At 41.2% G+C, this 13,818-nt stretch overlaps 1 protein-coding gene across 1 annotated transcript in view; it reads right to left on the bottom strand.

Moving 5' to 3' along the window:
- mgat5 (alpha-1,6-mannosylglycoprotein 6-beta-N-acetylglucosaminyltransferase) overlaps nucleotides 1-13,818 on the bottom strand; it is a 58,783-nt gene that overhangs the window by 30,968 nt on the left and 13,997 nt on the right. Inside the window, exon 3 of the mRNA XM_030771958.1 lies at nucleotides 7,129-7,302. Within this exon, the coding sequence (XP_030627818.1) occupies nucleotides 7,129-7,302 (174 nt within the window). The remainder of the gene's footprint in view (nucleotides 1-7,128; nucleotides 7,303-13,818) is intronic.

Genomic DNA, 13,818 nt, shown 5'->3' with positions numbered 1-13,818 from the left:
TGTATGTGAGAGAGAGAGAGAGAGAGAGAGAAAGAGTGAGAGAACACTGCATTCCTCTGCCACACATAATTTTCTCACCTGATTCACACCCATTCAACTAATCTAACTGGTTTCCTTAGAGAAAACCACAACCAAACTATTGCCTATGTGTCAAGAGAATTAAAATTCATGCCTGCTCTACCTGCTTTACCGTCACCAAAATCTAGACACTTGACCTTAGAAACATGAGAGAATTTGCTCCTGCCTAACCAGTTCACTGAGAGATCACAGAAAGTTACGGCTGTAGTGAATAGGTAAAAGGCAGGCAAAGATTTTCTGCCTTCTGGTTCTAATGGATTCATGTGAGAAAAACGCTGGCCTCAGCCTGACCTATGTCCCTGTTCAACGCAGAGAATGCTCAGCCAGCACCAACACAGCTGAGCATGTGACAGGAAGCAGACACACCAAGGACCTTCCTGTCTGTCTGACGCCAGGTGGACCAAGTCAGCAGCCGACGCTTTTTCACAATGACCACAAGCTAAAAACATCCTAAACAATGTCAGTTTCAGTTCCTTTTTTGTTTGTTTGTTTTATCTTGATGTTTAATAGCAAACTGAGTGACTTCTCAGAACTCTGGGAACATTGACTGTACTTGAATTACCACAGAGGACTACCTAAACACACACGCACGAAAAGCATAGATATTCAAATGCTTGTTTCATATGAACAACGCTAGTTTAAATCTGTGAATCGGGTCAGCAGCACTGTGTGCGCCACACTAGAGTGTGAGTGGTCTGGTCTTTAAAGAGCACACAGGAACTGCAGAGGTGGCCTCCCAAAACCAGGCCATCAAGGAAGAGACTGTAATTTGCCACAATAAAGTATCCTGCATTTATATTGATACAATGACATAACTATTATCCAGACTCTATAATCCTGAGAGATCTAATGACAGAGCTGAGGAATCAGGAAGTAAAAATGTGTGCTACTTCCCATAAGCAGAGCATCATGCGATATCATCAGGTGATGTCATCATGTGATGTCATCACATTAATAGGTCACCGTTTCCACGAAATGAAAGAGATAAGAGGGTTTAGTGTCATATCCAGAGAAATGCATTAGTAAGGAAAAAAATAACTAAATAAATAAAAGCGTGGTCACATGAACCATCCATCATCTTCTTCAGCCTCTAGGTGGTTTTAATGTGACCTGTGGGCGGAGAGGAGTAGTGAGACGCCGCAGAGAGCAGGTACCCCAGGCAGAGGAAAAAGATCATCTGATTCCATGCCAGCAAGACTGAAGCTTCTTAGGCAGCGTTTCCAAGGGCAACGGCTGCCAGGAGACAAGAGGCCAGAAGGATCAGCTTGACGTGCCACACCACAGAACAAAAAAGCTTGCACGGGCTGGACTGCATCACAGCCCGTCAGGTACCAAAGAGCAGAGGGAGAACAGAAGCTATGACAGCACAAAGAGGGAGGCCTGACTGTTCCATTTTAGCATTCAGCTCCATGCTACTGGAGCCTATCGATCAATTCCACAATATTAACACATTTTAATCAATTCCACAAAGCTCCATGAGGCTCATCAGAAAAATAAAATGGCTTTGCCTACTCACTGGGCGACACTCTAACTCCTGTTAAAAGCTATAACTACTACCATCCACCTCCCTCTGGGATATCTGTGGTCCTCCTGCCTACATACAGTATGTGTGAGACATGAGACCCCATGCTAGAGGACAAATTTAAAACAGACACAGGTCAGAGTCAGAGAGAATTAGTCTAACGCAGCACTAACACAATCAAACATTATTTGACTTAGTAAACAACAGCTACGGAGAAACACAAACAGAGTCTGCCAAATTAAGGCACAAAACCAAGTGTGAATTATTAAGTGCGAAAGTTAGAGCAAAGTGTGAACTATGAATCTAAATGAATTAAAAAACAGTCACACAAACTACATGCAGAAATAGCTTTGCGTGAGGCAGCCAGTATCTTGGACATTCTACATGACTTAATATCAGTTTGTTAACACGTGTTAAGTCACCGCACACATCATCATCATGTCCTGTACTGTGCAAAGCACACACGCAAACATTCACACTCTACTGTGCCTACAATAGAATTATAAGTGATGAATATGAGAGATTTTGTTTGTTTATCTCTGTAGAAACACCTCGGGAGTGCGGAGAGAGATTTGTAGACGCTGTGAAACACAAACAAAGTCCACAGTCTCTCACTGTTTGCAGCACAGCCCTCTCTGAGCGTCTGAGACATAAACAACCATGTCCTCTTAAAGCACACTCATTAGGAACGCAGTGAATGCCCAAACACACAGCGAGTGTGACAGAGCCAAAAGGGAAACAAATCAGAGAACCCTAGAGCTGCTTTACAGTCCCATTGGTTTGGGAAAACACAGGCACCAAGATTACAATCAAAAGAATATCTTGCCTCCTTACCAAAGATCAGAATCACAGTGTCTACTGACAGAACAAATGCATATCTTCATGAAAATCTCCAGTTGATGCTACTAGAAGAAAAAGAGTGATTTTTAATGAGACAGGTTAGTAGAAAAATAGGAGCTGATAAAGAGATGTAGGCTCTGATGATGATGGGAGAAACTAAGAATGAGTGGGAGAGGAGGTGAGAGAGAGCGAGAAAGAGAGAGAATGTGTGTTATTTGTGAAATGTTGTCCATGCATGTGACTGCTGGTCCAACCTACGCAGTTTGATATAATGCAAACAGAACAAAGCCATTTTGTCTGAGGCCACTTGGCTCTACTGCTTAAACTGAATGTGAGCTCCTCATAGAAAATTAATCGGTTCTGACGTAAGCTCATCCGGGCAACAAATAAAAACACAGATATGTCTATTAAGGCCTTAACAGTCACGTCCTCGCACGTAATACCACAATCCTTCAAGGCATAAAAAGATAAGAAAGTTCATTCCAAAACCTGGAGGGAATATTTTTCTCTGAAAGGAACAGAGGAAAAAAGACAGCCCAGATTTCTATGTGAGGGCTGAGCGTGTGAAGTGTGAAGTGTGATGTGTGAAGTGTGTGTGTGCGCGTGTGCGTGTGTCTGCGTGTACAGAATAGATCTGGAAAACCAGGACAGATCAGCAGGTAGAAACATCTTCCTTCTTCAGCGTGTGCAAGCATCCAAGAACACACAGCAAAAAAAACAACAACAACAAAAAAAAAAGAAACCCAGAAAAGCTGCAGTCCATAGCACTTTAAGTGGTCAAGGGGAGAGAGGAAGAACCATGAAGACCAGTCATGAAAACCATTTTAAAAAACAAACAAAAAAACCCTCACTTCCTTTACTATACATTTCCTACTCTCCAGCACTCTCATTCTCACTGTCAACAAACCGTACAAAGCCCTGTGTCCTGTTGCAGCGCTTATCCTGCAAGCTGGCCTTACACCGGGTGCTGCCTTTCACGGCCTCTCCTTCAAAAGTCTCGCTTTAGGACACAAACTCACCACTAGGTAAACAGTCAGGTTGTGTGTCTGTTAGCAGGAGCAAAGCTGCTGCTGTTAAGGTAGATTAGTTATGCTTAAATTGGATTGGTCTCCCTCATAAAACATGACTAGCTCTGTTTCATTAAAGCCAGGGCAGCAAAAGTCCCCAGTCAGGAAGAATAATCCTTTAACTGGTGGCTTAAACAAATAAAAAATGTGCCTTTTCACATAAACCTGGGTTTCTATATTAGAGTCGTTAGCTATTAAAGTTATTAGGTATTAGTTACTGTTTTAAGTATCAAAATGATCAGGTATTCATTATTCCTTATATGTTACAGTTTAAATAGCGTGAGAGAGAGAGAGAGAGAGAGAGAGAGATGAAACTGGTCTTTCGCCTGTTTCCTCGCTTGGCCGTTTCTCGTTCTCGTCACACACTGACATGCTCATTGCATTCAACATGTGTTCTACAGACGGAGGGGTCAGAGGTCATTTATGGAGCACGGCAGACGACGTTCTTCACGATAACGTCACATCAGACTCACATCCAGCGCTCCATCATGTCATTCACAACGTTTCTCCTTTCTCTTTCTCTCTTTTGTTTTTCTCTTTTTTCATTTCCCTTTCAAGTGCTGTTTTCATACAACATCAGCTGAGCTACTGAAGCGTTCAACATAAGCATGGATGAGAGTAGTCAAAATAAACATTTTAAAATAATATAAACAGAAACAGCTTTCTGTTCTGTGGCTTCAGTGAGGATTATATAAACTCCAGACTGATGTCACTTACGAACTGCATTTGTCTGCTACTCTCTCTCTCTTTAGTGTGCCAATCAACAGGACGTGTCTGAATAAGAAAAAAGCACTGATCAAAGCGTCGGGTAATAGTGTGATTCTAAAACACAGACATGCACTTCCTAAATTAAGTCATGGTTAAAAGTGAGTCAGAAAAACATGTTTTCTCAGGCTCCACAGTGAGGTAGTTTGTGGTTCTGGGTCTTTCAATATGTATTCAGTATATATGGATGCTGATCTCATGCAGACAGGGGAAATACAACAACAACAACAAAAAAAAAAAACAGTTTTCTACCATTATCTGGTCTGAAGTTATTTAAACAAAATCCAGGGATCAACCTGTTTGTGTTGTGACTGATTTTTGACTGAAAGAAAACATAACTGTGCTTGAAACCATTAAGGCTTACGTGCTTGTCCATGCACACACTCATACTAGTGACTGATTAGTCAAGAGTGATGTCACACGTCACACATCACTCTTGACTAATCACATATTTCATTGCTTTATGGGTCTTGTTCTTTATTTAATGGGACATATTAGAGCAGGTCTACTGTGTCTGTTTAGTGGCCCCGCGCTGAGGGACGGCGACAACTTACACCACACACACACTGACAGCACACTGACAGCTTGACTCTTCACACACTCTACAGAGCAGAGCTTATCTGTAGGATCTACCAACAAAGAGCCTTTGAATTAGCCACCATCGCTGATAAAACACACACACACACACACCACAATGAGGACTACTGTATTATAAGGAACAGTGACAAGAGTGAAAGATGGTATCCCGCAAGTTTATACATGTGTAAACACACACACATGCTAATCACTTTAAGTCATGGATCATTCTAGAAAAAAACATTAAAGGCAGTGGTGTGTGTCAGTAGAGGCAGTCTCCCTGGTTAAAAGTAATTACACACTGTTTAAACCTGGGGTTACCTGGAGAGAGTGGGGGGGGGCATTCTTGATCATAAACACATTGACATCTCTAGCTTTTAACACCACACAGAGACAATGTGTCAAAAGCCAATCTAACGACTGTAAACAGCTCCCCTAGTCCAGCATGTGTGTTCGTGTGTGTGTGTGTCTGGGTGGACGACACTGTCCCAGGCACACGAAGAGAAAAGACAGGCGGGTAGTGACAGAGTGGTATGGAAGAGTGAAGAACTCTGACGTGTTTGAGGGAGAAGCGCCATCAGATGAAGAGAGCTGCTGACAGATTAGTCTGTTTCAGGACGAGATTAATATTGATCAGGAGAGCTAGAGAGGAAGGAAATGTCTTTGCCTACAAAAACACAGCTCAACACATTACTCAGGTCCAACAAAGGGTTTATTAACACCAATAACATTTTCAGTCCGTCCAATAATATAAAATATAGGTCTATAACAACACAGTCAACACATTTTTTTTTCTTAAACAAATGAACCACCCCCACACAGTCGTTTTGGAAGAGCTACTGAACTGCTTCTCTTCCTGAAATTCAGAAGAATTTGAACAAGCAGTCAACGATAGCATCATCGGACTCAACTACCACAGGCTCTCTCATCCAAAAATAGATGTACTTAAAACCATAAATAATTCCTGAAAAGCTTTCACATGATACGCAGCTATATTGAGTTTCGCAATATGACCTTCAGTTCTTGCTTGGTAAGAGCACAGGATGGTACATCCGAACAGAAAAAACCTGCAAACACAGTCCGTTTCTGAAGATTAACCAGACCCCACCAGACGGAATCAAACCACTGCCAGCAAGAACCCCCCCCCCCCCCCCCGGCTATCCATAATCAGTGATACATTACAGTTTCTTTATGGTTTCTGGCAGTGTCCTTGTACTGTAGTGTCAGTGAAATTTCCCAGTTGGTCTGTGTCTAGTCTGTGTGGGGTGGAGCTTGTTACACAGAGAGAGCCTTTCCGTACACACACAGGCTGCCCTGTCTGCATACTGCCAACAGCGCTTACTCCAAACTCGTCAGCGTTCGGCAAACGGAAGCAAAGGGGGATTATCAACGTTTTCCAACAGTGTCTACAGCGAGAAAAAAAACGCCCTGCCAGTCAACAGCTGGTTTTTCATTACTGCTACAATCATGTACTGGAGAGCGAGAGCCAAGGTGTGTTTAGAGCGTGTTTAGTCTGAAGACGCTGTATTCAGACTGACTGATTGACACGCCCTTACTAGCCCCTCCCTCAACAGCACCCCCCAATGCACACACACGCTCTCATACACAGCACAACAGACGTACAAAAGTCTTTCAACCCTAATCAACTCCTTACACAGTAAGATAACAAGAATTCAAGACAGAGCAACAAAAATCTTTTGAAGGGTCAGCATCAAATGGGTACACAGCTATAATATATCAAAAAACCGGACGCTCTCATTCGCGAAGCTAATGGGAAAAAAAATCTCTTCCTGGGTACCGGGTATGTTCTGTTAGTAACTTCATCAACAGAACTCAAATCCAATCTAAATACACCTAAACACAAGGTCTTCATTCAGGACTCAGAAGTGCATAGGCCCGCAGCTACAGCAATAAGGCCTCTGTTCCAAAACCCCCCACAAATGATTCATTTGCAAGCTACCCCTTGATCATCATAAGAAAACCGCAGGACAAAAATCACTGAGAACGAATGAAAAGAACATGCTATATTGGAATATTTAGAATTACAGTCTTAATTAAGAGTTAAGATCCATGGCTGAGAGATATAATAGAACTACGTGTGTTCTCTGACAGACAGGTTTGAGCAAACAGTGTTTGAGTGTGTGTGTGTGTGCATGTGTGTGTTTTAGTGCAAGTAGAGTGTGATGTTAAGAGACTCTTTCACCCCGAACCGTAAATAAAAAACACAAAGCATTGTGTAATCAATGAGGAGTACGTGGAACTGAGACTCCTGGCGCTCACCTGCCACGTTGACTTTCTCGGCGTTGGCCACGTTGGGCGCCGCAGTGCTGGAAGTGGTGCCATTGGTCAGGTTCCCACCGCTGCCATTATAAATGATATTATCCACCCGATTCTCCAGTTTAGCCAGTCGTAGCATAATATTATCAAGCAGCACCGCCAGGGTCTTCTTCAGATCTGTAGATGACAGACAGCAAGACAAATCAACCAACAGAAACTAAAACTTCACTGAACCAAATCTAAATCCCTTTAGCTGGCCCAAAGTACTCACTCAGATAAAGCTAATTATGTACGAGAGAATTCTGTAAATTCTCCATGACAAACCTGATGTGGCCTAATTTAAAATTTCCCTTTGACTCTTCATTTCCACCATTCTTTTCAAGTTGACACTTGGTTGTGCGTTTAATGAGCTGCAACCTTCAATTTTATGTATTTAAACACTCTTTTTTTCAGATAGCTTATCTTTCTAACAGAGAAACAAAGATCTGTTGACCTTTGTGAGACTGATAGGTTCATAAGTTAGATAACACAGACAGTCACACATTTTGGCATGGATGAGAGGCATTCACATCATGGACGTCAGTTTACGTCAACCAAATCCTGTACTCCAAACAACAATGCAAATAAAGGCATCCTTAGCTAATAATGTCACGTTTCATTATGTATTCAAAGGGCTAGGAGGATTTCAGCTTTACTTTCTTCCCATAACAAAACTTCTTTACAAGATTTTTTTCATTTTACCATAGGCAAGTTTATGGTCATTAATGACACGAAGACCAGATGGATACACAGTGTATGCAGAATTCTGTCTGAAGATTCATTGCTTTTCTAGGAATGTTTAAGATTGTGGTTAATGATTTACAAAAAAAATCTACAGCTTTTAATTTCCAGTAAGAGGAACTTGTACGCAGTTACACAAGATTAACAAAGCATGGTCAAAACAATTTCATTTCCCCATCAGCCCATCAAAGAGTGGATCTGACATTTTTGACAAGCTCCACTCATTCCACAGATGTCTCTGTCTTTATGGAAAACTGAAATGAGTGATCTACACCACACCTGGGGAAGCTTCTTCCCCTAGGCCGTTCAGACTATAAACACTTACAAACCTATATAACATGCGACCAACACACGCCCTGCACCTATTTTGCACTCTGCATCTTTTTGCTGCACCTTCACAATGCAAACTGTTCATACAATTGCACACCGTTTACTTCCCTGTATATAGCTTACATCATTATTTATTATTTTTATAATGATTCTCCGTTAACTTCTCCGTATGTAGCTTTATTTTTTATTTCTTTTTTGTTTAATTTTATACTGACATACACAGCTTTACATTTGCACAGTTGTCGGAGTTACTGCAACTCATTTCACTGCTGTTGTACTTGCACAATCAAGCATGTGACAAATAAATCTCTTGAATCATACTAATATCAGTGACAAACCACTCAGTAAAACCTGAGAAATTTCCTAGCCCAGCTGTACACTAAGAACTGCCGCTCCTCCTCTCCAAAGGCTTGAACAGACGTCACCTTCTTTGGTAAAACGGGAGAGACTGTGCTACAGAAAGGGCCAAAGAGAAATGTAATGCAAAAAACGTACACTCTTGCTGATATGATATGATACGATATGTTTAGCTGTCATCAGTGCCGAGACGTATGACACTATATGTTATCTATATTTTGAACCAGTCAATTTATCATCACACAAGGCCGCCAAGTCTTTTCGTTCCTCTGTTAGACAGACAGGGCGGTGTGTCTGAAAAAAAAGTTTAAATAAAGAAGGAGGCAGCAGCTCATCAGAATGCAGGGCTGAGCTTCGACTTTGAAAGATCATCTTGACGGTTTCATCTGGGGTTTCTCACTGAGAGATCTTCCCCCTGTTTCACCAGCAAACACACACAGCAGGTGGTTCAAAGCAAGGTCGGCGCAAAAGACAATAAAGACCAGATTCAGAGAAATGCCCTCTGAAATACTGTTGGCAAGTAGAGATGAATGTGCCTTCTTGTTGATACTACTATGTAAGCAGGTCTTATGAGTACTCCTTTTCTCCTCTCCAGCTTGCGGTGTAAGAGTACAGAGGCTTCATTGCCAACGATCTAGTCACCGGTATCTATAATGAGACAATGGGTCATTCCACATGCAGTCAGTCACCAAAAGGCCATATTTGTCTATATCCCTTCAGCTTTAAGTGAAACTTTTCACAAATGCTAATCTAAGGGAAACATGTACCCATGTTCAGTGCAAATACAACACTAAAGTGCCAAGGTTTCTCATCAACTGGGACTGGTTTCTCAAATTTCTGGTTTCTGAGTTGAAAGACTGGTATGGTAAAAGACTTTAGCTCTTTAGAAGTAATGAGAGCAATGCGGTGCTATTGTCCCAGTTAAAGGTATTGCATGACTGAAAAGAAGTCAAGGAATGTTATCCTCAGGCCGGCGTTGGACACTTGTGAAATGTTCTCCTTCAATAGCCAAAAAGTTCTGATGAGGACACTGTAGTCCAACCTTTGCTGCCAGCCCAGCAGTTTGTCCTTATACACCAACATTTAAGTCTTTGCCACATGCAGGAGAAAATCAAAGTCCTAAAAACAATAGCAAACATCCTGAAAAGATCTGCAGTTCTTATGTTGCACTGCACATCCATGAGAGCAGCACATACTGCCCTCCTTGGTGGACTGCAGTCTAGTCAAGGATCACTCAGAAACGACAAAACAGTACAATATCTGACTGCCCATCACTGCCTTGCTAGTAGGAGACAAAGAAATGGGAACTGGTTTGAAAGTTGTTTCATGTCGTTCCAACGCTGTGACTGTGTTTCACCTCATGTAACAATAAAGTTGTTGAGAAGAGAAATCATTAACAGCAAGAACATTCAGAAGGATCCTCCAACAGTTGTTTAAAACACACATTCTGCATTTTACTGAAGAAGTCACACTGATGGAAGGTAATAAGATGGTCTGCCGTGAAACTGTTTAAATAAATGCACTTACAACAGTCTGGAGGACGGACTTATCTGTTCCTTTTCTGTATTGTATCTATTACAATGTCTAGATAGAGTTTCTGATGCTATTCTTCAAAATCATTGGGGAATATCCTGCTTCAACAATGGTTTAAAAACTTAGGCCTAATTTCAGCACTTGCACAAGTGTAAGCTAGATTACATGTAAAACAAAAATGGTATCATTTGTTTTTAGGTACCTGAGGGCAAAAAAAAAATTAATGCATTTAATAAAAAACCTTAAAATTGTACTCAAAATGTTCAGTCATTGAACTGTTTATTAACTTTAAAATGTCACCAAAACCATTTTTCTATGTTAAACATGACAGTGTTGCAGTATGCTTGGAGTCCTGAAATGGACCAAATGTTGACAGTGTTTTTCTTTTAGAAGATTCATCTTCTCAATCCACAAATCAGAGCCTGGATATATCTCCTGCGAGGAGGAAAGCATTTTCAAGGAAGCTTTTCATTGAAACCAAAATGGTTAAGGCTAGGCCTCCTAGGAAACTGGTTTCATTTGTAGTGATACTTCCACATTTATCAAGCTTCGTTAAGGAGCTGTCATACCTAGAATCAATCTTATGACAGTTTTATTCCTTAAGAACTAGTTCAGCATGCCTGCCTTCCAGGCAGTAAAGAAAGCTTGACAGTTCTGGCAGAAGAGGAAATTCTGGATTTCAGTATAATTATGAAACTGACATCTTCCCCCCAACCCTTCTACACAAATAGAATTTGAAAGATTAGGACCTAAGTGAAGATGACCAGAAAATCACTGTGCCAATCAGCCTATCTGTCAAACAGGCTCCCATGGAGACATCTTCTTTCTGCATATACATCATTCAACAGTCAGTCAGCATGAGAGAAAAACAAAGATAGACAGTGAGAGAGTGAGAGAGAGAGAGAGAGATAGAGAGATAGGCAGGAGAGGGAAGGGAGAGAGAGAGAGAGAGAGAGAGAGAGAGCACATGTAGAGGGAGGAATAGGGGGAAGGGAAAAGAGGAGTCCATGGCAAAGCAGCATTGTCTGAGCAGAGGGAAACAGATGCCTTGAGCAGCAAGTCAGGACAAGGGGTAAATCAGCTGGAATGACTGAATGACAGCTTGCTCAGATTCTCCCAGCTGCACAGACCCACACTCAGTATCGACATCATCAACATCCATCCACTGGAGAGAGAGAGAGAGAACATCATGCCATCTCCCTTTCCCAACCAACAAATTCTCTCTTTTCCTCCTTCCAAATCATTTCCTCTGCCATCACTCTCAATCACATGTCTTGCGCTGTAATTTCAGCACAAAACCCCCACAAGAACAGTTATCTAAACACTAACTGATCCGTTAGCTCACTAACACTCTATAAACTAAAACCCAAAGAGTCAATGGAGTAATAAAAGAGGAAGCAGCATTTGTTAGGTTTGTAAAAGTGAGAAAATAAGAAGGGACAAAGCCAGTGGTGAGGACTGTCAACGGAGATTCTGGAGCTGACTGACAGGCTACAGTCTAACAAAAATGCGTAGATATTTTCAAGCCTTTGGCCAGCATGTCATACACATCTCATTAATTCTTATTTTTCTCCGCATGGCCTACTGGAGAGTCAGACAGTTTATTGGCTAAAACCAGAAAATAATGGTTCATGTCTGTTCATGAAACATAGGCTGTAACATGACAGATACAGTGATATGCTATATATGAAATCGCACAGAAAAATGCACAGCGTCAAAATTTTTCCTTGTCACAAAAAGAGCTTCTTAAACCAAAATGCCTTCTGTGACTTGTTTCTGTCCCTGCTGTCTCTCTCTCTCTCTCTCTTTTTTTTTTAATTTTTAATTTTTCCAGATAGCACTTCTGCTGGGCCTGTCAACCCTGCAGTTTCACTGATTTTTCACATTGCACTGGGCGTTTTGGTTCAGGCAGGTTTTAAGCATAAAACCAATCAAACTCACACTAGAAGTTTTTTCTTTTTTTTAAGGGTACGTGACTAAACTTAAAACATATAAGCCTCCCACAAACATGAACTCTCACGTAAACTCGTCATGGGAACTCACAGCTGTGGCCTGTCCCTCTGTATCACAGACCAGATGTGAGGAGATTTTGTTTTGTTCCGAAGAAAACAGCCAGATGGACAGACCTGGACTCTAATCCATATTTCTATGTTGTTATGCGCTGCTGCCCTACAAATGTTGATCGGCATCAAAACATCACAGAATCCAGTGCAAATCCCATAAACCCAATACGGCCAGGCCTCGCTGGGGAAAGGGGGTTGGTGGGGGAGCACAGGGCGTTTAAGTCCTGACAGCGATGACATTCTCATACACATACGCTTCTTTGTTTAAAAGAATCTATTCCTTTAATTGATGTACAAATCAGATGCAAATGTTTACCGGGTAAAAAATGGCTGAGACAGAGGTCATATAACCAGTAACTAATGCGATAAGTCAAATCCAGCCTGAGGGGGCAAAAAAAAAAAAAAAAAAAAAAGTTCCCAAACAGAGACACATTTTAAAAATGAGAGTATTAAAATTAACAGGGAGAGGCAAAAATTCCTCTGCCTTGCAAATGCAATATCGCTTCACCTAATCCACTGAGACCATTCTCTCCCTCTCTCTCTCTTATGTGAGGAAACTCAGATTTGGACACTAACGCTTTTGCAGCTGACCAAAGTCACTAAAAACCAGATACTCTTCTGTCAGCCATATAATGCCTGCACTATAGCGATGTAAATCATATAATCTCTGCACTAAAGCTATATAAACTAAATAATCTCTGCACTACAGCTATATAAACTATATCACCTCTGAATTACATGTCCTGACCAGGCTGTCTTGCTACTACAGCAGTGCCAGCTGTATGTTTGTGACAGTAGACAGATTACATGAGAAGGTGGTGCTGTGTTAGCTATGCTGTACACAGAAGTATTCGAGATGTTTAAATCAGGTTAATGAGGTGGTGTTGTGTTAGCTATGCTGTGCACAGAAGTATTCGAGATGTTTAAATCAGGTTAGTGAGGTGGTGTTGTGTTAGCTATGCTGTACACAGAAGTATTTGAGATGTTTAAATCAGGTTAATGAGGTGGTGTTGTGTTAGCTATGCTGTACACAGAAGTATCTGAGATGTTTAAATCAAGGTTCGTGAGGTGGTGTTGTGTTAGCTATGCTGGTCACAGGAGTATTTGAGATGTTTAAATCAAGTTAATGTGGTTGTGTTGTGTTAGCTATGCTGGACACAGAAATATCTGAGGTGTTTAAATCAGGTTAGTGAGGTAGTGTTATGTAAGTTATGCTGAATAGAGAAGTGTATGAGATGTTTAAATCAGGTTAGTGAGGTAGTGTTCTGTAAGTTATGCTGTATAGAGCAGTGTATGAGATGTTTAAATCAGGTTAGTGAGGTAGTGTTCTGTAAGTTATGCTGTATAGAGAAATGTATGAGATGTTTAAATCGGGTTAGTGAGGTAGGGTTATGTAAGTTATGCTGTATAGAGAAGTGTATGAGATGTTTAAATCAGGTATGTGGGTGAAGCATTTCAGTTGGCTCAGTTGCATATGGTTTAAGATTATAAAATTAGGAACCAAGGTAACAGGAGACCAGAGCAAGCAGCCAGGCGAGAAATGTGCTGAATCATTAAGATGAGGCTGGAAAAGGTCAGTTTCAGTCTTTTATATCCTCCTCCACAACAAAACAAAGAAAGAGAGAATCTT

Source organism: Chanos chanos, chromosome 4 (assembly GCF_902362185.1).
Source record: "Chanos chanos chromosome 4, fChaCha1.1, whole genome shotgun sequence".
Taxonomy (NCBI): domain Eukaryota; kingdom Metazoa; phylum Chordata; class Actinopteri; order Gonorynchiformes; family Chanidae; genus Chanos; species Chanos chanos.
The sequence above is the reverse complement of the archived record's forward strand: the minus strand, read 5'-3'. Positions and strand labels throughout refer to the sequence as shown.